Genomic DNA, 25,484 nt, shown 5'->3' with positions numbered 1-25,484 from the left:
GAGTGACGGAAAGTAGCTAGTTAAACAGTTACCTTGTCTCTCGTCATTGAGCAGGCCAAGGCGGGGCTGTTGCTATGGATACTCACACAGCAGCAGAGCACATGCAGTGCAGGGAAGGGGAGGACAGACCGAGATGAGTAGCTAATGGATACTAACGAAGGAAGTTATTTTAGATTTTCGGGTCGGGTCTTAAATTTGTCAAAAGCAATCGGACCTGGGTAGGGTAGGGCCTGAATGTCACAGGCATGGATAGCGCTCGTGCATTACATTTCATGCCTGTGGGGCTCTTCACATGGGGCCCCTCCAGTCAGCCTGTCAAATCAGCCCTGTGTGTATGCGTCTGCGTACATGACCACGTTGCACGTGTGTGTGCCCAGCATGCCAGGTAGAGTGCCTGGGGTAGGGATTATTCAATGCCAGGAGGAGGGGGGACAGGGAGCCTCTGCTTGCCAGCCCCCTCAGTCTGTGTTCTCCTGCCCAGCCCCGGCCAGCCGCCACCTAAGCCCCTCTGCCGGTGCCACCTGGGGAAACAAGAGAAAGGGGGTGGGGAAGGAAGATATGGGGTCGCTCTGGGGCCCACTGAAGCTCTTCTCCTTGACTGACCTTGGAGGGTAGAGGGATCATGGAGGAGACGGTGTGACTTTTTGGCTTACCGAAGCCCCAATCCCAGACTGACCGGGAGGGAAGCGGAGTATGAGATGGAAGGGAGGCAGAGGGGGAGAAGAGGGGGGGTGGGCTGCTCTGGGACCCACTGTGGAAATGGGGGGTAACCAGATGGCACAGTGCTTGGTGCAGTGAGACGACATTGTGTTCACATTACCGTATTGAAATCCACTGCTGCCACGGATTGGAAGGTGTCTTGGGTTTTATCTTGTCATCATTGCGGAAACGCAATCGATGCAGGGTTGAAAGTAGGGCTGAAATGTAAAATATATGTTGTTTTAATTAATGACCACTGTACTGAAAGGATTCGGTTGAGCCATCATTGCTACTCTACCGGAATCTGCTATTTTGTTTCTCATTTTGAATAGCCTGAATCAATGCAACAGTGTCTGACTTTGCCCATAAAGCCCCTCTTTTCACATGGAGTCCATCTGGTATTCATCTTGATTATTACGCGGTTTCTTCCCCGTCACCCTTGGAAATCCACCAGCCCTCTGATGCTGCTGATCTACCTTTCCATTTTTACCTCCGCTTCATCTCCTGCCAAGTTTGCTCGCCTGACACTAAGGTACCAAGATGTCTGCTTGAAGAATTTCTGGAGTCCCTAATCCATGTGCTGCGTCAGAGAGGCAAGCTTGATGCATTATGAATAATATGAAATAAATGATGAAAAAGTTACCGAGATCTCGACACCTGTGCGCCCATCTGTGTTCAGCTAGCTAGATGCTTTGAATGTTTCATTTTTACGCCTCCATATCTTTTTTTTTTACCACTACAGCAAGAGCCAGTTTTCCATGAAAGCACTGCCGTACGCTGAAATTGCCGCGCAGCAAGTGTAGCTGTGGCTTCAATGACGTCCTCAAACCATGTTTGAGTGTTCTGTTCACTTTTTTATCACATTTGAGTGCACCATTTTGAGTTAAGCAGTTTTCCCCTGATGAAGTGAATTTGCGAGCAGCCGCCTGTCAGAGGAAGTTAAAGGTTGGGGTGAGACGGTTCGGGGAAACAGGGATATACTCCTCCTCTTTTTTCACCGCTTTAACTCTGAAATCCCTATCATTGGCTTTGAAGGTTCTGAGGCCTATAGGAATGGCTTAAAGCTGCCTGCTGCTGATATAGATATATTGGATTGTGGACATATATTGGAAATTAATCCTCCAAGGCTTCTACCCTCCTACAACATTGTACCAACCTCCATTTGGAGCTATGGTTGGACCCCTGGGCCCTGTTGCTGGGATTGGAAAAGACAAAATTATAATATGACTGCACAGTGAGAGCATTTTAAATTAACATCCATCCAGTACAGTTTCATATTGTAAAGATGGAATTGATGGATGTGAAATTAACCCAAAGTAGCGTACTTGCACATTTGCACAACAATGGTGTCACACAGGAAACAACTGTATACCAGGTTTGAATGAGCCCTAATCAAACAAACTACATGACCAAAAGTGCTCGTTGAACATTTTATTCCAATATCATTTGCATTAATATGGAGTTGGTCCCCCCCCTTTGCTGCTATACCAGCTTCCTCTCTTCTGGGAAGGCTTTCCACTAGATGTTGGAACATTGCTGCGGGGACTTGCTTCCATTCAGCCACGATCATTAGTGAGGTCGGGCACTGATGTTGGACGATTAGGCCTGGCTCGCAGTTGGCATTCCAATTCATCCCAAAGGTGTTCAATGGGCTTGAGGTCAGGGCTCTGTGCAGGCCAGTCAAGTTCTTCCACACCCATCTCGACAAACCATTTCTGTATGGACCTCGCTTTGTGCACGGGGGCATTATCATGCTGAAACAGGAAAGGGCCTTCCCTAAACTTTTGCCACAAAGTTAGATGCACAGAATTGTCTAGAATTTCATTGTATGCTTTAGCGTTAAGATTTCCCTTCACCAGAACTAAGGGGCCTAGCCCGAACCATGAAAAACAACTCCAGGCCATTATTCCTCCTCCACCAAACTTTACAGTTGGCATTATGCATTGGGGCAGGTAGCATTCTCCTGGCATCCGCCAAACCCAGATTTGTTTGTCAGACTGACAGATGGTGAAGCATGATTCATCACTCCAGAGAACGTGTTTCCACTGCTCCAGAGTCGGCAAGCTATACACCACTCCAGCCGACACTTGGCATTGGGCATGGTGATCTTAGGCTTGTGTGCGGCTGATCGGCCAATGAAACCCATTTCATGAAGCTCCTGACGAATAGTTATTGTGCCAACGTTGCTTCCAGAGGCAGTTTGGAACTCGGTAGTGAGTCTTGCATCCAAGGACGGACGCTGTTGCTCCTAGACGTTTTCCAATTCACAATAACAGCACTTACAGTTGACCAGGGCAGCTCTAGCAGGGCAGAAATTTGCCGAACTGACTTGTTGGAAAGGTGGCATCCTATGACGGTGCCATGTTGATTGAGCTCTTCAGTAAGGCCATTCTACTGCCAATGTTTGTCTATGGAGATTGCATGGCTGTGTGCTTGATTTTATACACCTGTCAGCAATGGGTGTGTACTGAAATAGCCGAATCCACTAATTTGAAGGGGTGTCCACATACTTTTGGTGATGTAGTGTACCACTCAGGGGAGATGTATGATGCCATGGAGGTGTAACACACTGTCACTCCCACCTGCCCCCCCCCCCCCCCCCCCCCCCCCCCAATGTTTACATTGATTATTGAATTGAATATAAACCAACCCGTCATCAGTTAACCCTATCAACCTTTCCAAATGTCCTATTGGGAGGCGCTTCCCAAATACATCATCACTGTCAACCTGATAAAGAGGCGGTCACTGGGAGCGAATAGAGCTTCGATTAATGATCATCACTGTCTCCTTTGAAGATGTAATTATCAGAGCTGTCAGAGTGAGCGATCACCACGCATTCCACGGCAGAGATCCTGGGATGTACTTCTGAACACACACAACCCATGAAATTCACTGTGCAGCCTTTCTCAGGTTGTTGCTCAACACCGTCGACTGTGTGTTGATGAAAAGCATCATGGGGCCGGGTTTTTCATTGGATGACTGTTTGAAGGATCGATGTGTCAACCCGTCCCTCACATCACAGAGCCATTTCCTAAGTAGCCGCCCGCACTCCTCTTTCATATCCTCTTCGGGGACGAGGGAATGCTTTTCCACGCTGTCATTTCGTAAACCACATGCCCAGGTTCGCTTGCGAACAGCCCTGCTACGTAATGGAGCGTGGACCTGGGTCTCGGCAGCCAAATAGAATATTTAGAAATGGAACAGCAGCCTATTTAACACCGGCAGGACGAGTGACAGTTGTTTGTGAGGAGCGCGTGACAGGCAATACTCCATGTCCCCTATAAAGCTGATTGGAATCATATATTCATCTACAGAGTGGCGGAACATTAAGTCCTCTGGTGACATTGCCAGTAATATGAAAGTTCTTGCGATAAAAGGAATATTGATTAAAACAATGTGCTGTGTGTTATGTTGTGTTTTTTCTGTCTGTGTAGAGAACAAGCTGTTGACGCCCATCGATGGTGCTCATTTGGTGTGCAGCTTGAAGCCTCACCCTGCTCTAGCCCCTGCCATGCACCTCTTCCCCCAGAACATGCTGGTGTCTGGAGATGAGAACATCCCTGGGGTTACGCCCTCCCCTACAGGTAAGACTACAGTGGAAACCGCAGGCCAGTGTTTCCCTCATACAGTTAACATTGTTGTTATTTGCAGTAGGCGGCCCATTGTCAAGCTATGTCACGTCTCAATATATGTGATGTTGTAACTTGGCGGGCCAATATATTTTGAGGATTTCCGCACACCAACTAACAAAACATCAAACCGGAAAACAGAAATAAAAACTGATTAACCAAAATAAAACTACCGCCACCTCCTTTGTTAATCCAGTAATGCATTTGCTTACCTTAGTTCAAACTAATTTGAAAGGCTTTTGTAATGTAATCGTCTGCTGAATTTATATCAATATTTGACTGAAAAACACCTCAGTAAAGCCATTTGAAAAAAATCCCATAGTGCAATCTGGAGGTAATCCTTCAACCACTTAGTACCGTCTCCAAATTGAAAAAAACTAATCAGAGGCGCTGGGAATGTAAACATTTAATAGACAATCAGCTGCTCTCATTTGGGCGTTAATCGAAAGTCACACACTCAAAATGGAATGATTTGAAATGCGTTCTCCATTCGGCCCACTATGTTCGACAGAGGAAGGATTTCGCGACAGCGTTCTCATTTCATCTTTTGTGACGTAGGTAGTTGTCTTCACAGAATTTCTCAAGGAGGCTATCTCTCTCAACACACTTTTTTTTTAATCATCCTCCAAAGTTGAAATGTTGCAAAAAAAACAAGTTTATACAAGGATGTACAGTAATGCTGTTTGACAGTGTGGGGGTTTATTATAAGATGAGTCCGTGGAAGGTTTTGGGTAGCTTAATCCTCCCTTTCCTGTTCTGGGTCTATAAGCATACCGACCTACAGTAAGCTGCCACTGTCTGGATGTTGGACCTGCATTTAGTTCATTCACATTTGCTGCCGCTTTGTACTGGAGATGAGTATAATCACCCGAGATTTGGTATCTGAGGTGTTTGAAAGAGGTGATTGCTGTAGTACACGGCGGCAAGCAGCTTCACTGACAATCACAGCTTATCCATTGTCCCTCATACTTTTTTTGTTGTTGTGTGTTTTACACCCAATATGGATCCACATTCCAGACAGAACCTGAGTTGTGGGATCTTAGGCACTGGTACTCAGGCCAATCTCATAAATAGTTCAGGACCGACACTGTTGGCTTAGTTCAATCGATGTGCAAGTGATGTAGCTGTGGTGCGTATGCAGCTACCCGTGGCAAAGTAAACTCTTTAGAAACGCATTACAAAGAATGAAGCTGTGGGTCTACACTACAGTCGTGGCCAAAAGTTTTGAGAATGACACAAATATAAATTTTTACAAAGTCTGCTGCCTCAGTTTGTATGATGGCAATTTGCATATACTCCAGAATGTTATGAAGAGTGATCAGATGAATTGCAAGTCCCTCTTTGCCATGCAAATGAACTGAATCCCCCCAAAAAACATTTCCACTGCATTTCAGCCCTGCCACAAAAGGACCAGACGACATCATGTCAGTAATTCTCTTGTTATTAACACAGGTGTGAGTGTTGACGAGGACAAGGCTGGAGATCACTCTGTCATGCTGATTGAGTTTGAATAACAGACTGGAAGCTTCAAAAGGAGGGTGCTGCTTGGAATCATTGTTTTTCCTCTGTCAACCATGGTTACCTGCAAGGAAACACGTGCTGTCATCATTGCTTTGCACAAAAAGGGCTTCACAGGCAAGGATATTGCTGCCAGTAAGATTGCACCTAAATCAACCATTTATCAGATCATCAAGAACTTCAAGGAGAGCGGTTCAATTGTTGTGAACTAGGCTTCAGGGCGCCCAAGAAAGTCCAGCAAGCGCCAGGACCATCTCCTAAAGTTGATTCAGCTGCGGGATCGGGGCACCACCAGTACAGAGCTTGCTCAGGAATGGCAGCAGGCAGATGTGAGTGCATCTGCACGCACAGTGAGGCGAAGACTTTTGGAGGATGGCCTGGTGTCAAGAAGGGAAGCAAAGAAGCCACTTCTCTTCAGGAAAAACATCAGGGACAGACTGATATTCTGCAAAAGGTACAGGGATTGGACTGCTGAGAACTGGGGTAAAGTCATTTTCTCTGATGAATCCCCTTTCGGATTGTTTGGGGCATCCTGAAAAAAGCTTGTCCGGAGAAGACAAGGTGACCGCTACTATAAGTCCTGTGTCATGCCAACAGTAAAGCATCCTGAGACCATTCATGTGTGGGGTTGCTTCTCAGCCAAGGGAGTGGGCTCACTCACAATTTTGCCTAAAAACACAGCCATGAATAAAGAATGGTACCAACACATCCTCCGAGAGCAACTTCTCCCAACCATCCAGGAACAGTTTGGTGACGAACAATGCCTTTTCCAGCATGATGGAGCACCTTGCCATAAGGCAAAAGTGATAACTAAGTGGCTCTGGGAACAAAACATAGATATTTTGGGTCTATGGCCAGGAAACTCCCCAGACCTTAATCCCATTGAGAATTTGTGGTCAATCCTCAAGAGGCGGGTGGACAAACAAAAACCCACAAATTCTGACAAACTCCAAGCATTGATTATGCAAGAATGGGCTGCCATCAGTCAGGATGTTGCCCAGAAGTTAATTGACAGCATGCCAGGGCGGATTGCAGAGGTCTTGAAAAAGAAGGGTTAACACTGCAAATATTGACTCTTTGCATCAACTTCATGTAACTGTCAATAAAAGCCTTTGACACTTATGAAATGCTTGTAATTATACCTCAGTATTCCATAGTAACATCTGACAAAAATATCTAAAGACACTGAAGCAGCAAACTTTGAAAATTAATATTGTGTCATTCTCTAAACTTTTGGCCACGACTGTATACTTTGCACATAGGGCATGCTCTGTCTTATCAATGAGATGTACTGTTTGTGTACCAGTTCAACAGTGCAGATATCCTAGCATTGGAGTCCTTCAAACCGAGAACAAACAAGTTTCAAATAAACCCCAAACATCCATTTTGTGAACATGAGTATTAGGACTGACAGACTTAATTGTACATAAAGTCAGCTCTGGCTAACAGGAACTTCATTAAACATGATTAAAATGGAGAGTCACTGTTACACTTGATTCCATGTAGCTACAGTTAACTGCCAAAATAAAGGAAACACTTGAGTTATATATCGAAAGCAGGTGCTTCCACACAGGTGTGGTTTCTGAGTTAATTAAGCAATTAACATCCCATCATACTTTGGGTCATGTATACAAATGCTCAGTTGTCCATTATGTTGGTTACCATGAGATCTCAGTGATTTTGAAAGAGGGGTCTCAAAGGAGCATAGGAGGTTTAAAGTACCAGCAGGAATTCCTTTTTTTACTGAAAGACAATGCCTGGAGCTTTACAATTTATGTCGCACAATGATTTAAGTCAATAAGTCACTTTTTTTGTCAAAGTATATATTTGAGTTTGAAGTGGGAAATCCGAAGTGGGATATTCATGGATATCTGTGTCAATGACGTGTGTTTCCTTATGAGACAACGTTTGGTTTCGGGGCTGGATTTTATTTGAATGTTACCACTCACCAGCATGGCATTGTTTATTTTTCAGAAACCGCTGCAGAGTTCTTCCTCTCCGCAACTGAGCTGAGACAAACAGCCTTGGGTCGAATTGGCCGCCTGAGCCATGGAGCAAATTAAAATAAAGGGTGCAAACTAATATCACCTCAAGATATGTGGTTTTGACGCTGCACTACTTTGATTGGTGCCGCTTGAAACCAGAAGTGTCCGTCCTATAATGAAAAGGCACCAGCAAAAGAAAATTCAAGGAACTTGTTTATCTATTTTGTTTAGCTGTTACATTTGTATTGGTGTTTCGTGCCCGATGCTCTCGGTGTTGTTACATGTCATTTGCGGCGTGCATCATGAGCAAAGTCATTGCAGCCTATCATTTCACTTCCCCTGTGAGAACCATGAGCATGGGTGGATTTGACTTTGCTGTACTGTAGCCGAGGCCTGCCAACAGCCTAACTACCAAAGGTTGCACCGTGTCTATTACAATGTAGAACCACGCATGTCTCTAAACCTTTCAATAGTTATCCATTAGGGATGTGCATCTCTCCTTTCACGAATGATTCGATACGCATCTAGATACATGGATTCAGATACAGGAACGGTATGTTTTAGTTTGAAACGATTCGGTGCTGATTCAGTTTAAGGGAACGAATTGATGTGATATGATTCGATCCGATTTTAAATGAATATATGCTGCTGATGGGATGGCCATGTTTGTGCACGTGTGCGCACCTGAGCTGAACCAAAAGGGCAGACAGAGCATCTACCACCCACTATCATGGGTGGGGGCAATTTTTATCTGAAATCACCATCACCCACTTGTCATTTTTGCAGATAAATGTTTTTAGCTAGCACTATGTCAATATTTGTCTTTAGAAAGTAGCATGGCATTTAGACAATTAATGTAATGCAGTTTTGGATTTGTAATCTAGTCTCAAAAGCTAATGGTTTAGACCATTTGGAATTTCATGGAGCGCTTCTCCTGCTCAGACCAATTAATGCGACCATGCACTGCTCGCAAGAAATATTTCTGTCCTTTATGAAATTACACAGTTCATGTAAAAATGACCAAATACACTGACAGTTTAAAGCAAAACTATTTATTATGGTGAACCTGAGCAATCTAAATAAAATCGGAATGATTGGGGTTTTCAATCAGCAGTTGGATGTGAGTTGCGTCCCCTCCGGTAGGCTAGACAACTACCGTAAAACACAATTTTCTACAGCGCATTTGGTAACAATGACCAAGCAAATTCCATTGGTTGTCACTCAACTAATAAAGCCTAGGATTTGACATTACAAAAGCCATTTTAAAAGCATCTGAATGTTGAAAGTGTTGCGCAGAAGTGTTGCGAATAGCCTATTAGAACAGGGATAGGCCTACCTCTCGTTGGCGCGACCAGCTGTCTCCCGCACTGTGCGCACTGTTATCTAACAGTCATAGGCAGTTACATGCATACAAGTTGGAAAGGCAGGGCTACTGAACTGAAGGAGAGGACGCATCAATTCAGTCACAACAGATGAGCGGTATTTTCAGAATAGAACAATATGAGTGTAAAATCATTAGTGAATTCGTGACTCATAATGTTAGAATTGGTTTTCTGACCAACGCATGCTTAATTTGGATCGGGTTGGACTCCAATGGACCGATGCACTCATGTCTTTTTGAACCTGGGACCGATGCGTATCAGTGAATTGTTACATCCCTATTATCCATATCACCTGAGCTTCATCTTCATTATTTCTATGTCGGATTTGAGGCCGCAATTTATGGAAAATACCAAAACCTTGGAGATCACAACAGATGGCGAAGTGAAATATACTGTTTTCCATCTTGCAAAGTTTTCCCCAAATGCTTATGACAAATCCAGAACCAGCCATAGCCTAGCTAGCATGATTATCTTTTGGAAACAGTGTAGTTAACAAAAATGGCAACAAACGATAATATTAGCTAACTATATGAGGTTGCCATGCTAGCTACCTACAGCTAGCTGTTAATGCCCTAATTGTTGATGTTTCTCCACTCCATGTGGAAATCCCTCAACGTTCCTTCCCAATCCCTTCTTTGATGAGGTTAAACAACGGTTTGCATCCAATAAATGTTGCATTACTGCCACCTACTAGACTGCAGTATAACTCCCTTATAATTTGCTTAATTGTTTTGTTCAAAAAACATACCCTACCATCTACTACACTCACCCTACTCCACTATTTAAATCTATTTAGTCCTACTTCAGGCCAACAGCCTGAAAGGATGGGACACCACTACTTAACACACCTTGTAACTTTTCTGATGTCAAGTCTTGCACACCCAAATACCTCTCTGCAGCTGCCACCACAACCTCTATTTTCTGTGACTTACGTTCCATCCTTGCAGAAAAGTTGATAACCATTACTATAAATGCAAAATTCCAATCTCACTGAAACATATAATCTTGGCCTACCCCTCTGTACTGGTACACATCTACTACTCAAACCACTCCTCTCAGGATCCCTCCCCCTTGACCCACATTCCTCTACTTTCTTAACTGCCTCCTACTGTCACAGACTCATCTTTATCCTGACCCTCGGTGCAAGCCTCGGGCTCCGAGAACTTCACCACACCTACCACCTCCAATACTTTGACCTCATTCACTTCCATTTCTCCTCCTGTCTTCAGCTCACTCTGCTTACACTTTCTACCATTCTTCTTTAACAAACCATCTCCTTCTTTCCTGCCAGTTTTAACTGACTCAAGCTCACCCTATTCCTCCCTCTCTCTCTTTGACCTCCTCTTTTTCCCTCCATTCCTCTCCATATTCCAAGTATAACTCTCCTTTTAATAATACTGCACTTCTACTGACATACATCTTGTTCTTGCCTTGTCAAGGGACGCCATTTAACCAGCTGCCACAATCTCTGTACAATCAGCATGGACCCCTCGGGATGTAGCGCTCAACAGTGCATCCCCTAAGTGGGGACTTCGGTCAAAGATATCTATAACTCCTTCCCAATCCCAATTCGTGAACAGGTATAAGTAGCCTGCGTCATTTTTCGGAGGTGAAACCTAAACGAGCATCGCTGCTCTAGAACAGGAATTACATTGAAATTGGGGCTGCATTGCCTTTTTAAATGGTGTTCTGTGTGTATTGAAGTAATATTTATCATATAGGCGATATTATATACAGTATATACCTCATGTGACCTATAATAAGACTATGTATTAATTTGACAGTCTATTAAAATGTTTATCGGACTCCATGAAGATGATTTAGCAATATGCAAGTAACTATAGTTGAGTTATGGTAATAGGGATATCAAGAAGGGTCTGAGAATGGAATACTTAGTCAAATAGATTTAATAACATTTTAGAATTAATGAATGATTACATTATACAAGGCATAAAGCTTAAGTTACAAGGCATTAACAAGCATTAGTCTAGGCATGATCAGAGAGAGTGAGAGAGAGGGAGAGGGAGAAAGAAACCATAGCATGAGCAATGGCCCATAGCTCTGGGTGGAGAGAGAGAGGGACCATAGCATGAACACTGGCCCATATAGCTCTGGGGGGAGAGGGGGGGAGAGAGACCATAGCATGACCAATGGCCCATAGCTCTGGGTGGAGAGAGGGAGGAAGATTGAGAGTGTATCTCACCACAGCATGTCAAAAACGTAGAGAAGAGACAATGAATCCAAGTCCCTTTAATAACATCAGAGCTGTTTGGATTCCAATTCGGGAGTTGTGGGCCAATAGTATTACTGTAAAAGTGAACTTCCAATCAGATATCAGACCTACAGGATGTAAAGACAACAGAAACTTCACAGAGGTGAGACAGAATGAGGGATGTGGAGAGCATCACAGAGAAGGCTGAATTCCTGAGAAGACAAAACCTTTCCATATAGTGTAAAGAGTCACTTTAGGGGCTGGGCTGCCCTACAGCGGTGCCTGAGACAGCATTTTCCACCACCATTAACAAAATGGTGGAAGAATGGTGTTGCATCCCTCCAATAGAGTTCCAGACACTTGTAGAATCTATGCCAAGGCCCAATGCCCTATTTAGACACTTTATGTCGGTGTTTCCTTTATTTTGGCAGTTACCTGTACTTTGCCTCTAGGAGATTCCCTGTTGAAGCCCCACATAGTGAAGAGCCTCACCTGCTTCCTGGACAGGCTGTCCATCTCTCTGCATCCCTCCCTGGAGAAGTTTGAGAGCCAGCTGCTGCAGCATGTCAGCATGGACTGCCACAATACGGTAAGAACCATGTTACGTGATTCGAGTGGAAATGATGCTACTCACATGGGGCACCGTTTGTTGTGATAGTTTACAATAATTATTAGTTTTTATGACGTACTAGTGGGTTCCATAATTATTGGCAACGTTGATAGAGATGAGGAAAAAAGACTGTATAAAATAAATAATACAAATACTGAGCTATTCTGTATGTTCCAAAAAATTGTGAAGTAATTTTTTTTGCTCAGAGAGATTTTATTTAACAAGTAATAAAAATAAATGCAAAAAAGATGGGGGTCCAAACAGAATATTTTCAGATCCTAGCTACAGATTCTACTAACCTGCTCTTGGCAGTATTGTATTCCTTCTTGATTCGGAGAAAAAGGTATCTTATAAATTGCGGCTGTGATGATGCCAGTTTCGCAATATTTTTTCCATGGCAAAGATGAAAACACAAAGCAGACTAAACTCTTTGGTCCTTTAAAAACCTGCTGTATGTAAAATAGTATGTGCTATATCTTGGAAAATAAATATATGTGACTCTGGATGACAACATAACGAGGTTTGTTTCCAACATTAGGGCTGTTTTCCTAAAGAAGTTACATCCGCTTTGTGTTTTGTTTCCTTAACACGATACTAACGAGTGTCGCGATACTGGTATTGTCCTGGCCCTATTATAAATGTCTGTGTCCAGTTGCAGGTGGTTCTTCAAAAATCTGAGAAAACATAGAAAGATATTAAGTCCATGTTTTGTACTGTGTGAGAAGGTTCTTAGCTGCCGCGCATCTAGCATTTCCCAGCATCTTTGCAAGAGCTAGTTGTTTCTATGTAACGCGTCTGCACGTGTAGAAGTAGATGACAACGCATCACACAGTGCGACCAAAACAAAGATCTACGCACATGCAAGAGGCATTTCTCACTCGATACAAAACATGGATTGCCAATTACCTTCAATTTTTGCCCTTGAAAACTTGTGACAAACACAGTCCTTTTATAGCTACCAAAAGTAAATCAGGGCTTGTCTATTCTCTTCGTCTAAGAAGAGGTAACCATGTTTGACAGGTGCAGCCATGCGCTCGCTATTCTGTGCGCAGTGCAGTTGTGCCGGTCCTATTTATCTATCTGCTCTGTCTTAAGTGACGTGCGGCAGAAAATTTATAAATTGATATCATGATGCTGTCAGTCCCCTTTATCTCTGTCCCAGTGTTCAGCACGGCCTCTCCACCCGCTGTTGAACCCTCCTGATGGAGCAGTATTGAGCCACGTGCAGTTTTGATAAGGCACGTCTCACCGTTATGTTTTACCAAGGCCTTCACTGTAGTATCTTAGCCATTAGAAGCTGTGCTAGTGTGTGTCAGGCTTTGGAGTACACCCTCTGAGCAATATAGTGTCATGAACTTTGAATTGTTCAGAATGTTGGCCTTTTGGTGCTGTATTATTTGCATTTATTTGCAAATTGGCAATTATTGGCATAAACCTTCTAAAGATATGTTTGATAGGTGGTCATTCAATCTGTCGTCCTCCTTCACACATAACTCTGACACAGGCAGACATTGTCATTGGTGCGCACACTGAAATTACAGTTTAGTGGAATGTATGTCCTTTATGGATTACGAAATCTAGTGCATCGATGTGTGCATCTTTAGTGAGCACAACCTGGCTGTGACCTTCTAAGTAGAGACAATTACACAGAGAAATTAAAGCGACATTTTACCTGAAGCTTTTCCACTTCATAAAGTGTTCCGTCAGTACAGTTTGAACCTGTGAACTTGAATACATTGAGGGAGATTAAAAATCAAAGCTAGCAGGCCTATATTTTGCTCTGCTATTCATGTACTCATACATTGATCAGTTCTGACATTTCTCTCAGGTTTTTTTTTAAGTGCTTTACGCTAGTCAATGCACCAATCTGCTCTGTACAGAACAACCCATATCAAAAGACCCACTAGTACATGGATTTCTCATTAGTGTCTCATACGAAGCAAACTAACTATTGTTGTCGCTCGAAGGACGTTAACAAGGATGTCATTGGACAGCTGAGCGTGCATATCCAGATTGATTGGACAATTGGGATTTGTGCCGCTCCGGGGTAGCCTTTCTTAACATGATTATCTACAGTACCATGTCTTCTTGAAAAATCATCTGGTGTCTACCAAGCTACACATGCTGGGCCTAGCTCACTTTGAAATGAAACTATGAGAAACGCATCTCCGGTAGAGTAGAAGAGGCAGAACGGCTCAAATTGAAAGGCTGTTGGACAAAAATACTTCCTTTTGCCTTTTGTGAGTTAGGAAGACAGGTCTGATGAAATTAATCACTTTTATAAAAACTAATTATCTCCCTCAGCATTGACACCTTTTTGTTCCTTTGTGGGTCTTCATAACTCAGTAATGTGGATTTTAAAACAGTCAGATTGACTTCAGTATGTGTTCTATTGTGAAACTTCAGTGGGGCTGACGCCTCTCTCGGCACCTCATCTTGAGGAAGGTGCTAATACATGCAGCATCGAGGGTGACGGCAGACTTAAATTAGCGATTGTGCGTGTACATATGTATGTATGTATGTATGTATGTATGTGTGACCTTTTGAGAAGTGCGACTCTTTGTGCTAGATTGTCATCATCCAGCTATCTGGGAGGTGATGCTGACACCGTACCTGCTGCATCAGCCTCAAGTGCTCAGTGAAAGGCAGACTAAAGCACAAATGGAGAACGGTGGATGTGAAGGAAGAGAGAGTCTTTGTTTTCTCTTTCCAAAATGTCTCCCTTTACAGTTCTTAAATCCATTGTATTGAGAGCAAAACAATATTGAAAATGCACATTTTCACTTGGCATACAGTATAAAGGCCTTGTGGATCTGTTTTTTAGGTCTTCTGTAGCTACTGTAGATGTCATGGCTTTGTTGTAGTGCAATTAGAATGCCAACACTTGCCTAACTGCTATCTTGACAGGCTATTTTGTCTATACATTCTGCAGCTTGAGCCATCCAGAATCCATAGAACTCGGTGGCTCTTACAACCCTCTGTGATAAGGTAGGGTAGAGAGTCGATCAAAGTGTTCTCTTTATTTGGTCCTCCTGAACATAGGCCCCAGGCTTGGGGACACTTAAACTGTATTTGTCTAATCTACCCCTAGATGCTTTCACAGCCAGCAGAGCTCCTAGACCTAGAACAATAAATCAGGCCAGGCCCATTGTCTCAGTCAGGACCCATGATGTTTGTATCCAATGTCTTGGCGAGCGATCAAAGGACCGAAATGGGAGCGGGAGAAAAAAGAAGCAAGAGGACAAACACCGTGCCGCAGGCAAAACTGCATGCCCCTAGGCAAATCTCATCAATTGCGAGAAGCAAAGAAAAAACTCAATAAAGTTTTTCATTTCCAGAATAAAAGGAAACTTGCTCAAAGTAGGACTGCCCCTGCTGTTTATGTGCCAAAGAAAAAGCCCAAAAGGAAAATGTCACTCAGAAACGTTTTCTTTTTCTGCCCTGTGAGAATGCTTGAACGGGTTAGGGTACGGTATACCTCTACATATGCCAACTGACTCCTGCTATCCTTAATCATACAACTTCCAAAGCAGATTATAGAATGAGCAGTGTGATTGAATACAGTAGGCCTGCCTGTATTGGACGTTTATAAAGCCTATCTCCCCTTGCTATCTCTTTAGAAGAATAACTAAAATATTACTCCCCCAAAAATTCAATAAGAAGAATACCTTATTGTCCATTAACTTACAGAGAACAGGAACTTCATGCTCACAACCCAAACACCTGAGACACACACACCCCGTAGCAGTTTGAAGTAATTGGTCAGCCACAGTGCCACGCCCCCAGAGCAATTGTAGCAAGTGCCTTGCTTAAGGGCAGTGAATGATACCCGCAAAACTCTCCGTTTGCTAGCTCACTCCGCACCAGATTTTTTCAGTCGGAGCTGGGATTCAAACCAACGATCCCTCCCTTTGCTGGCCCGCGTCTCTAATGGCTAGGCTACCTGCCACCCCATACAAAGTCTCTGAACCTACTGTTTATTATTTCATTATTATAGCTCTTCCTTCCTCTGGGTTCTATGATGATGATGATTGAAACCTTTATTGCACCGAAGGGTATTTGTTTTACGCAACATGAGCAATGGAGAAAAATAGACATGCAAAGGGAAGACCTGAGTGTTCTAGGAAACATCTGAACCTTATAATAACCTTCTAAAAATGAGCTGAGGTTAGCAGTAGAGGTGTCCAGATTCAGCATTCTGTATCAACAACTATAATGCAGAATACTCAAATCTATAATGGCATCTGAACCTATGTGGGACAGTCTGGGACCCGGCTCTTTTAATCATCTTCAAGCGTGTGTTGTCTCACTTTAGCAGTCAAAACAAATGAGCATCAGGGAAGCGGCGTGAGTGGGCGCCATTGACCGAACCCTCCTGGCCAGGAGTGTGATCAATAGGCATTACCACCTCCTAAAAGATTTTCTTATGTTAATGTTCTCCTGACAGTGATTTTAGTGTCTAGTCAAGTTGAGTCATTTGTTTGAAACGTCAGGGAACGCTCAATGCTGTCTATCTCAAGTGACCTTTAACCCTATGGGCTCTGGTCAAAAGTAGTGCACTAAATCAGGGAATAGGGTACCTCCTGAAACCCCAACCACTAAAGCAGTATACTCTGGTGAAAAGGGCAGCAATAAAAAAGTGGGATAATTTTATAAGCTGGCTATATTGGTGGACTTGTGACTCAATCTTTTCTGGTAGTGAATCGTGGGCTGCGTTTTCACCAGGAGGGCAATGCGATTCATCAGCAGAAGCGATATGCCAGTTAAAATGTGTTAAGGAGCAGAGGAGTGGGTCGGATGACAACAGCATGCTAATGATGGTTCAACTGTGTTTCCTGGGAAGGATGACTCACCTAGGTGTGAGGAAGCTAACGTCCACAGCGTGGGCATCTCCCTCCACCGCCACACGTGTACACACACACACACACACACACACACACACACACACACACACACACACACACACACACACACACACGCGCGCGCCACACGCCACACAGACACACGCATATGGTTGCATGTTTTGCGCTCACATACAAACATGCTAGCATACGTGCGCACAAGCTAGCATGCGCATACACAAACATGCTAACATTCTCGCACACACACACTAGCACAAATACCCATGATAGCATGCTCACAGACACATACAGGCTAGAACATGCTAGCACATGCTAGCATGCGTTTATATATGCATACACGCACAGACATACACAGAGAAACACCAAACAACCCCTCTAATGGGCTTGGCTTATCGGCTTATTCTCATATCTTTAAGATTAGTATAAAAATAAAATATTTTGAAAATAATTAGCCTTTGAGTCCCTGGAGCAATTCAATTATTTAGCTGATTCTACATTTCAGATTAATTTAGTTGTTCCAGAGAGGGTCCCCCATTTTTCAGATGAATGCTCTGAGACTTAACCCCTTATTGAGATTGCACTAATATGGATTTTATTCAGGGTTGACTCAGCCCTTTCAGCCCAACTCGTTATGTCACATGCCTCCCTACCTCTGCGGAAGCACAGTTCCCGCTCAGCCCAGTCAAAACTGTTTGCTGCACTGGCACCCCAATGGTGGAACAAGCTCCCTCACAATGCCAGGACAGCGGAGTCAATCACCACCTTCCGGAGACACCTGAAACCCCACCTCTTTAAGGAATACCTGGGATAGGATAAAGTAATCCTTCTAACCCCCCCCCCCCAAAAAAAAGATATAGATGTACTATTGTAAAGTAGTTGTTCCACTGGATGTCATAAGGTGAATGCACCAATTTGTAAGTCGCTCTGCATAAGAGCGTCTGCTAGATGACATAAATGTAATAACACTATACATTGCAGCTTGCTGAACTTTGATATTAATCACAGTTTATCTTTGTATGTGCTGAATTTTGCACTTGACATCAAGTTAATCTCTGTGCCAAAACATAAAGACATGATTTAGGGGTAACATAAGCGTGTATGAATGGTTACGACTGGTATTATGTCATGATATTAAATCCTCTGTACGCCGGACCTACTTTATAGTCTCATTCTGTCTGACTGACTAAAACCCCCGACTCAACCAATCAAATAACTTGCACACTTACTTCATCTGCAGCATCAGAACACAAATAACCTTCAAAAACCAATTTATTCTCCTTAAAGATCCCATTTAATTTCTTCAAAATGAACAGCACAAGACTCTACACACCGCCTGCTCTCTCCCTTGTTTAAATGACCTTACTTTTTAGTCATTTCCATGTTATTCAACTGACAGTTCTTTCTGTAAAAGTACATTTTGCTTACCGAATATTTCAATTTTTGCCAAGCCAGTACATTGTACAAATTGAATCAACAAGATTCTGCACTGTTGATAAGTAACAGAGATAACAGAGATAACGCCTTGGTCTCCTTTTAAATGCCGTGTTGAAACAGGCTAGTAATATTTGAGATGGATGTTCAAATCCTGGATTTGTTTTTAATTGTAATCGAAATGTAAACATTGAAACCCTGAGAAAGAAAGCAAAGTGCTAATATGCTTCAAGCCTCATCCCAAGGTGGGTCTGAGGTGTTACCTTTATGTGCACCACTACAGCACTCAGCATTAATGTATAGCTTGCACTTTCTTTCCTTTTTTTTTTCCTGTGAAGAGATAAATATATTAGAATAAGATATCTTATCTTTGGCTTGTAGGAGGGGGTTTATTTCTCTTGCTGATTTCTCAGGAGCATTAAGAACCTATGTATTTTGCAGAGAAAAAGCATTTATTCTCGTGGCCCCGAAGGCCATGTCTATTAAGGCATAATTTTCTTACTCTTGACACGACATAACAGACGTACACAGCCATTGAAAAAGCTGGAATGTTGAAGAGTTCATTTTCTCCTCGTCTGAACTCCTGACTGAACAGAATGTTCTGGTTTCTCTGAACAACTCCCACACTGGGCTACTGCATTAATTGGAAGCTAAAAAAAAACAACAACCCTACTCTCTAGCAACCGACTACTTTGTTTACACTGTTAACAAAGCATGGCAATAAATTGCCTCCTAGTATGCGCAGATGAGACTCTCTTTTTTAAAACAAACTGTAATTCTGGTAGTTTAAATAACTAAGACATTTGCGCTGTGACAGCGTCTTGGTCCACTGTGCTCAGGTGTCTACGACTAGTCTACCACGCTGTATGCACGCACGGTAGCATGATGAGACCGGGTCACAATTTCTACCACCACTGTTAAAAGGTGGTGACTCTCAGAGAGCGAGCGATAGAGAGAGACCCATGGACATCTCCCGTGGCTGGCCAGTTAAAGGGGAAATTAACTTTTTTCATTAGTCCACTGTTGATAGTCACATGTCAGCATTAATATTTTCAAGATATAGGACTCTCATGAAGCAAAGTGTCACGGGTTACATCATCATGATGATCCATTTTTTTACAGATGAGACATAAAAGCTGTCTAGTGGGGAGAGAGCGAGAGGAGCTGCAGGGTGTCCTGACCTCTAGATCGCCTGTGCCCCACGCTACGCGCTCATTACTCGGACGACTCCCCTCTTCTGTGACAGAGGAAATGGAGTATAATTTAACTTAGGGACCGTTTAATTGTTCACTGTATGCTTCTTAGCTTTAAAATATTGACATTTTAGGATTGGCAAACAAATCTGTAATGGCAGCAGCCAGAGGATAGACCGAGTTGGAGGGAGAAGGGGATATAGGAGAAAGAAAGCATGTCAGATGGAGTGAGAGTGGGGGATAGACAGATATGAGAGAAGGGTGCGTGTGGAAGGGGCGACAGAGAGGGGATGGGTTTTAACAGATGTTGCCTGTTAGAAGCTTCAGACAGCACTCTCTCTCCCTCAATCACTTCATTACAGTCCTGTCCTAGATAAAACAGTGCCATCTCCTGTCATCTCCACACACTGGAGATGTTGAAAGAGTGAGCGAACAGATAGATTCCAGAGAAGGCATAATCATAATTGTAATCTAAATGTAGCTGAAAGCAATCATTTGTGGGGTTCTTGTCACACTTATACTGCTCGCTGCCACTCTGTTGTCAGAAGGAACTTAGAGGCAATGTTTTTTTTTTTAATCATCACAGTGTTGAGTTGCCTCCAGCATAGATAGAATTGTAATTAGAATGACGGCTGTTTTGTTTGTATCTCGGCATTATTTTCTTGTCATGGTTGTCATACTCAAACTGTATGCTATGTTTGTGATGAGGACTGTTGGTAATTGTATTTGACTGAAAAGGGTTATGGAGATTTAGAGGATGGAGCCTGTTGTTTTAACAAAGGCCGTGGCTGTGAATGCAGAGTTTTCACCCTCACCCCGCCCCTCTGGAATCCTCTTTCTCCACGGGTTGTTTTAGGCACACATTTTTTTTCTACGTCGCTGCTGTTCACACTCCACCTCTCTTCACGTTTCTCTCTTTACTTACCCTCTTCTGAACCATGATGATGTAGCCTGTGGACGCGTTCAACATTGCAGCCGACTTTAAAGGCGAGTCGAGGCTGACTGATCTACAAATCACATTGCATCAAAAATAACAATTATCTGTAGATCAATCAGTCAGCCACAATTTACCCATGATACATCACAGTTTTGATGCTTTCGAACCCAGCCTATGTCTGCCTCATTTTTTTGCACAGCTAAACATTCAAGGCCATTATGAAGGCTAAACCCTTCTCTATCTGTTGTAACGGATATTGCAGTTGCACAAGCAGGATGCAGTCCCTACACATTGCACTGGAGCAAAAACAATCTGCGTTTTGTGTGATGATGTTGGCACATTTTTGTAGTTGCTGCAGTATCGTAGCCACTAGCCAGAGACGCTGATGAATAACACTACTACTTTGACTGCCTGTCTGCCTTCTGCATAGCCAATGTTTGCAAAGAAAAAATACATTTTCAATCGCTAATTAGACTGCGTGTCTGTGTCTTGCTCGTGTTTGATATGCTGCCTAGATGGCTGCATGTAATTCACAACTTGAGTTTTGCATTCGGGGAAAAAAAAATTAATCATGTTTTGTGTACAACATGTAAATAGCTGCATGTAGCCTAACTCCTCTCCTGAGAATAAGAACATGAAATCGCACTTATGCTTAATAGCCTACTGAGGCATGGAATGCCGTAGTTAGTTAGAACATGGACTTTGTGTACAACATGAAGTTTGTAGGCTGCACCAGACAAAGGCGTTCATCGCCTTTCAAGGAGGGGGAAGCAGCAGCGGAGCACAGAGCAGCAGCTACGTAGGCAGTGGAGGTGGGCACCAGCTATATCAAAAAATACAAATCCTGCACATGCGCAGAAATCTCAGTATCGTTAGCCACGGAAAATCGGTTTTCCAGAGAATCCGGAACTGCAGCCACTCCGTTTAACAAAATAGGCTCATATGCTTTTTTTTGTAAGCTTTTTTAATGCCTAAAAACAAATGACATTTGGGTGTAGAAGAATCGTATGTAACATTTTATGGGCGTTCTATTTCAAACAGGCAATGGCCCAGAAAACGACTGCCTCTGTGCCTCGTACTGTGGCTGTCCCATAGGGCCGAGCTAGGCACAGTAAGCCAGTGTATATTTAGGGAAAGGGGATACCTAGTCAGTTGCACAACTGAATGCATTCAACCAAAATGTGTCTTCCGCATTTAACCCAACCCCTCTGAATCAGTGAGGTATGGGGTCGGCTGCCTTAATCGACGTCCACGCCAGGGGAGAAGTTGTTTTTGGGGGTTAATTGCCTTGCAGATAGGCAGATTTTCCACCTTGCCGACTTGGGGATTCGAACCAGTGACCTTTTGGTTACTGGCCCAACACTCTTAACATCTAGGCTACCTGCCACATCAGCCTCATTATACAGTATATTTACAAAGTATGTGGACACCCCTTCAAATTAGTAGATTCGGCTGTTTCAGCCACACCTGTTGCTGACAGATGTATAGAATCGAGCGCACAGCCATGCAATCTCCATAGACAAGCATTGGCAGTAGAATGGCCTTACTGAAGAGCGCGGTGACCGTGTAGGCCACACAAGCTCACAGAACGGGACCGCCGATTGCTGAAGGCCGTTATTCTCATTGAAAGTAAGTCTAAGAAGCGGTAGATCTGTTCTATGCTTCCTGTTACTAAGCTTCGTATTTGCGTCTTTTACTTTCAGGATTGTAGACCAGCTTCAAACAGCTGAAAATGCAATATTTTTGGTTATGGAAAGACACTACATAGCCAAAAGTATATATTTTCCATAACCAAAAATATTTTATTTTCAGCTATGAGAATAACGGCCTTCAGTATTTTCAATGAGAATAACGGCCTTCAACAATCGGCAGTCCCGTTCTGTGAGCTTGTGTGGCCTACACGGTCACGGAGCTCTTCAGTAAGGCCATTCTACTACCAATGCTTGTCTATGGAGATTGAAGGGGTGCCCACATAGACTACATAGCCAAAAGTATGTGGACACCCCTTCAATATCCATAGACTAACATTGACAGTAGAATGGCCTTACTGAAGAGCTCAGTGACATTCAACATGGCACCGTCATAGGATGCCACCTTTCCAACGAGTCAGTTCATCAAATTTCTGCCCTGCTAGAGCTTCCCCAGTCAACTGTAAGTGCTGTTATTGTGAAGTGGAAATGTCTAGGAGCAACAGCGGCTCAGCCACGAAGTGGTAGGCCCCACAAGCTCACAGAATGGGACTGCCGAGTGCTGAAGCGCGTAGTGAGTGAAAATTGTCTGTCCTCGGTTGCAGTGGAAACGCGTTCTCTGGAGTGATGAATCACGCTTCACCATCTGGCAGTCCGGCGGACTAATCTGGGTTTGGTGGATGCCAGGAGAACGCTACCTGCCCCAATGCATAGTGCCAACTGTAAAGTTTTGCGGAGGAGGAATAATGGTCTGGGGTTGTTTTTCATGGTTCGGGCTAGGCCCTTTAGTTCCAGTAAAGTGAAATCTTAATGCTACAGCATACAATGACATTCTAGTCATTTTTGTGCTTTCAGCCAGACCTCACTAATGCTCTTGTGGCTGAATGGAAGCAAGTCCCCACAGCAATGTTCCAACATCTAGTGGAAAGCCTTATCAGAACAGTAGAGGCTGTTATAGCAGCAACGTGGGGACCAACTCCATATTAATGCCCATGATTTTGGAATGAGATGTTCGACGAGCAGGTTTCCACATACTTTTGGTCATGTAGTGTATCTCACAGCTTTCCAGTGTTTGTGCCTCGGGTCTATCTTATCGCAGACCCTCGAAAGGCATTGACGGATCTAAATGGGAAGGTTTCAGATGTTAAACACAATTTCCCCATTGAGGATAAACAAGCCCCGACTACTGTATCTTCCCCGGCCGCTTGAGAGAGATGGACTCGAGAGATGTTTACTGTTGCCGCGAAGAGAGCAAGAGAGAGGGGGAGAGAGAGGGATAGAGAGAGTAGGAGAGGTGGAGAGAGGAAGATGGAGAGAATGATGAGGATACGTGGGCTGCACGCTCTGCAGCTGCATATAATACCGATGCTCAATTGATATGCTAATTGGATTGGGAAGGTGTGGGTGGATATGGAGACAGTTTAGGCAGAGAGAGACAGAGAGGCAATGAGAAAGATAGAGGGAGGCAGAAGCTGGGGAGGCAGGCAGTAACACAGGAACAGCAGTTAGGCCCAGAACCCAGGGTTATAGAGTTTACAGTCAATCATCTCGCTCACTGCTCACTCCGCGTTACTTAGCAGCTGCAAGTGCCACGCTGCAGCGCAAACTCCCAAAACAGCTCACAACCAATCCGCCCGTTGACTTGTTTGTTAAACACATTGACTTCTTCATTTACATTTTTCATTTCATACGGTAGCTTGTAATGACGGTTTATCTGTGATTGATTGTCACGTTATTAGAGCGAGCGAAAAACAAAATGCAAAAAAAGAACCAATGGTTCCCCAGATGTTTGATTTGAAATAATTATTAGCTTATTAATTAGTTACAATTTGCGTAATCACAACATTAGTATGAATCATTGCTATTATTATGATAATGTATACGCTGTAACAGGGCCGCAAGAAAGCAATTAAAAAATGTATTCTATTGTATGCCTTTGTGCACAGTGTAATCATCTTATTTTTGGTTTGCCGTTTCCATTGTCACAGCTTTCTCCTCCTATTATATGCAAAGGGTCCACTACTTTAAACATGTATGGGGCTCTCGTCTTTCCCCTTCTTCACTAAGAGGCTGAGCAGCAGATTAAATGAGCAGACAGTGAGGAGAGTCAAAGTACTAGCAGAGCAGAGCAATCAGTGGAGAATCAGTGAGACCTCAGAGTGTGAGACTTTGTGAGACGGGCTGAGATGTCGGGCTGTGAGGGTGACGTCTCGTCATGTTTCATCACACGGGGACGGTGACAGTGTCCTGGGGTGGTGCCAGGAGGAATGCTGTAGAGAGGGTTCTGTAAACCTAAAAATACATTTGTACTGTCTGTGAGCACTGTTTTATAGCCTAGTTGTATCCAAATTTTATAGTTTAATGGCCTCAACTGTACAACCTGACAGATGTATGTGTCATTTAAATCCCCATCTATGCTAGATCTTATTCATTATCTATACAACATGCAATTAGAGATCTTCTCACTCCAAGTGTGTGGGTGCGTGTCGGCTCACATGTGTGGCTAAGCAGCAAGGATGAGGAGCTACCTTGGCTCAATACATCCTGATTGGATCTGTTCTTCTCTCCTGCAGAAACACTCGGGTCCGGAGAGCTCAGCGGTGGTGGTCATCCAGGAGCGGAGGCTCCACGTGGGGGTCCACAACGGCTGGGGCTTCTTGGAGCGCCCCCAGGTGGTGGTGCTGGAGACAACCGAGGCCACCGATTGTAGCAGGGGACGAAAGGGCACACTGACCAGAGACTGGTGAGTGGAGTGGAGCCTCACTGGGCTGGTAGCGGTAGGCTACATCCTTGAGTGCAGGGTTTGGTACATTAACCCCATCAACTGGGTTTGATCATGCAAGGTCAGCAATAGGTTCCGTACCCTTTTCCACTCTGATCAGCACTAAAACACACAATCAGCTTCCGACGAACAGCTTCAGCACGTCAAACCCTACAATAATGGTTGTTTCTGACACTTTCTGTTCATGTGTTTGTAAGCCGATTGGTGATTCCTGTGTCCTATTCACTTGGCATTATAAGGAAGAAAACGGACTGAAACAGGGAGGGACTACTAATTGAAATTGTCCAATAAGAAACACAGTTTTTTTGTCTTTCGTTGGAAAATGTTTTGCTACAGTGTGCACTAATCAGTATGACCCTGCTGCCATTGACATAGGGATAGTGGCCTCCTTGTGGTGCTGAACCCACAGTGTTGTGCTGCTGATGGAGTCACTCTGGATTGACATTAGATGAGAGAGGAAAATACCAACACACACACACTGTTTAGATCACTGATCACCAACCCTGGTCCTAGAGAGCTACCGGATGTGCAGGGTTTTGTTCCAGTCTAGCACCAA

At 43.7% G+C, this 25,484-nt stretch overlaps 1 protein-coding gene across 2 annotated transcripts in view; it reads left to right on the top strand.

Moving 5' to 3' along the window:
* The window catches only part of nphp4 (nephronophthisis 4), a 209,845-nt gene that overhangs the window by 47,119 nt on the left and 137,242 nt on the right, over positions 1-25,484 (top strand). For both annotated transcript variants that reach the window (XM_082959999.1, XM_014135427.3), the window contains exons 6-8: positions 4,134-4,283; positions 11,878-12,014; positions 24,720-24,889. In XM_082959999.1, the coding sequence (XP_082816125.1) occupies positions 4,134-4,283; positions 11,878-12,014; positions 24,720-24,889 (457 nt within the window). The remainder of the gene's footprint in view (positions 1-4,133; positions 4,284-11,877; positions 12,015-24,719; positions 24,890-25,484) is intronic.

This window comes from Salmo salar, chromosome 13 (assembly GCF_965601325.2).
Source record: "Salmo salar chromosome 13, fSalSal1, whole genome shotgun sequence".
Classification (NCBI taxonomy): Eukaryota; Metazoa; Chordata; class Actinopteri; order Salmoniformes; family Salmonidae; genus Salmo; species Salmo salar.
This window is presented reverse-complemented; position numbering and strand designations above follow the sequence as displayed.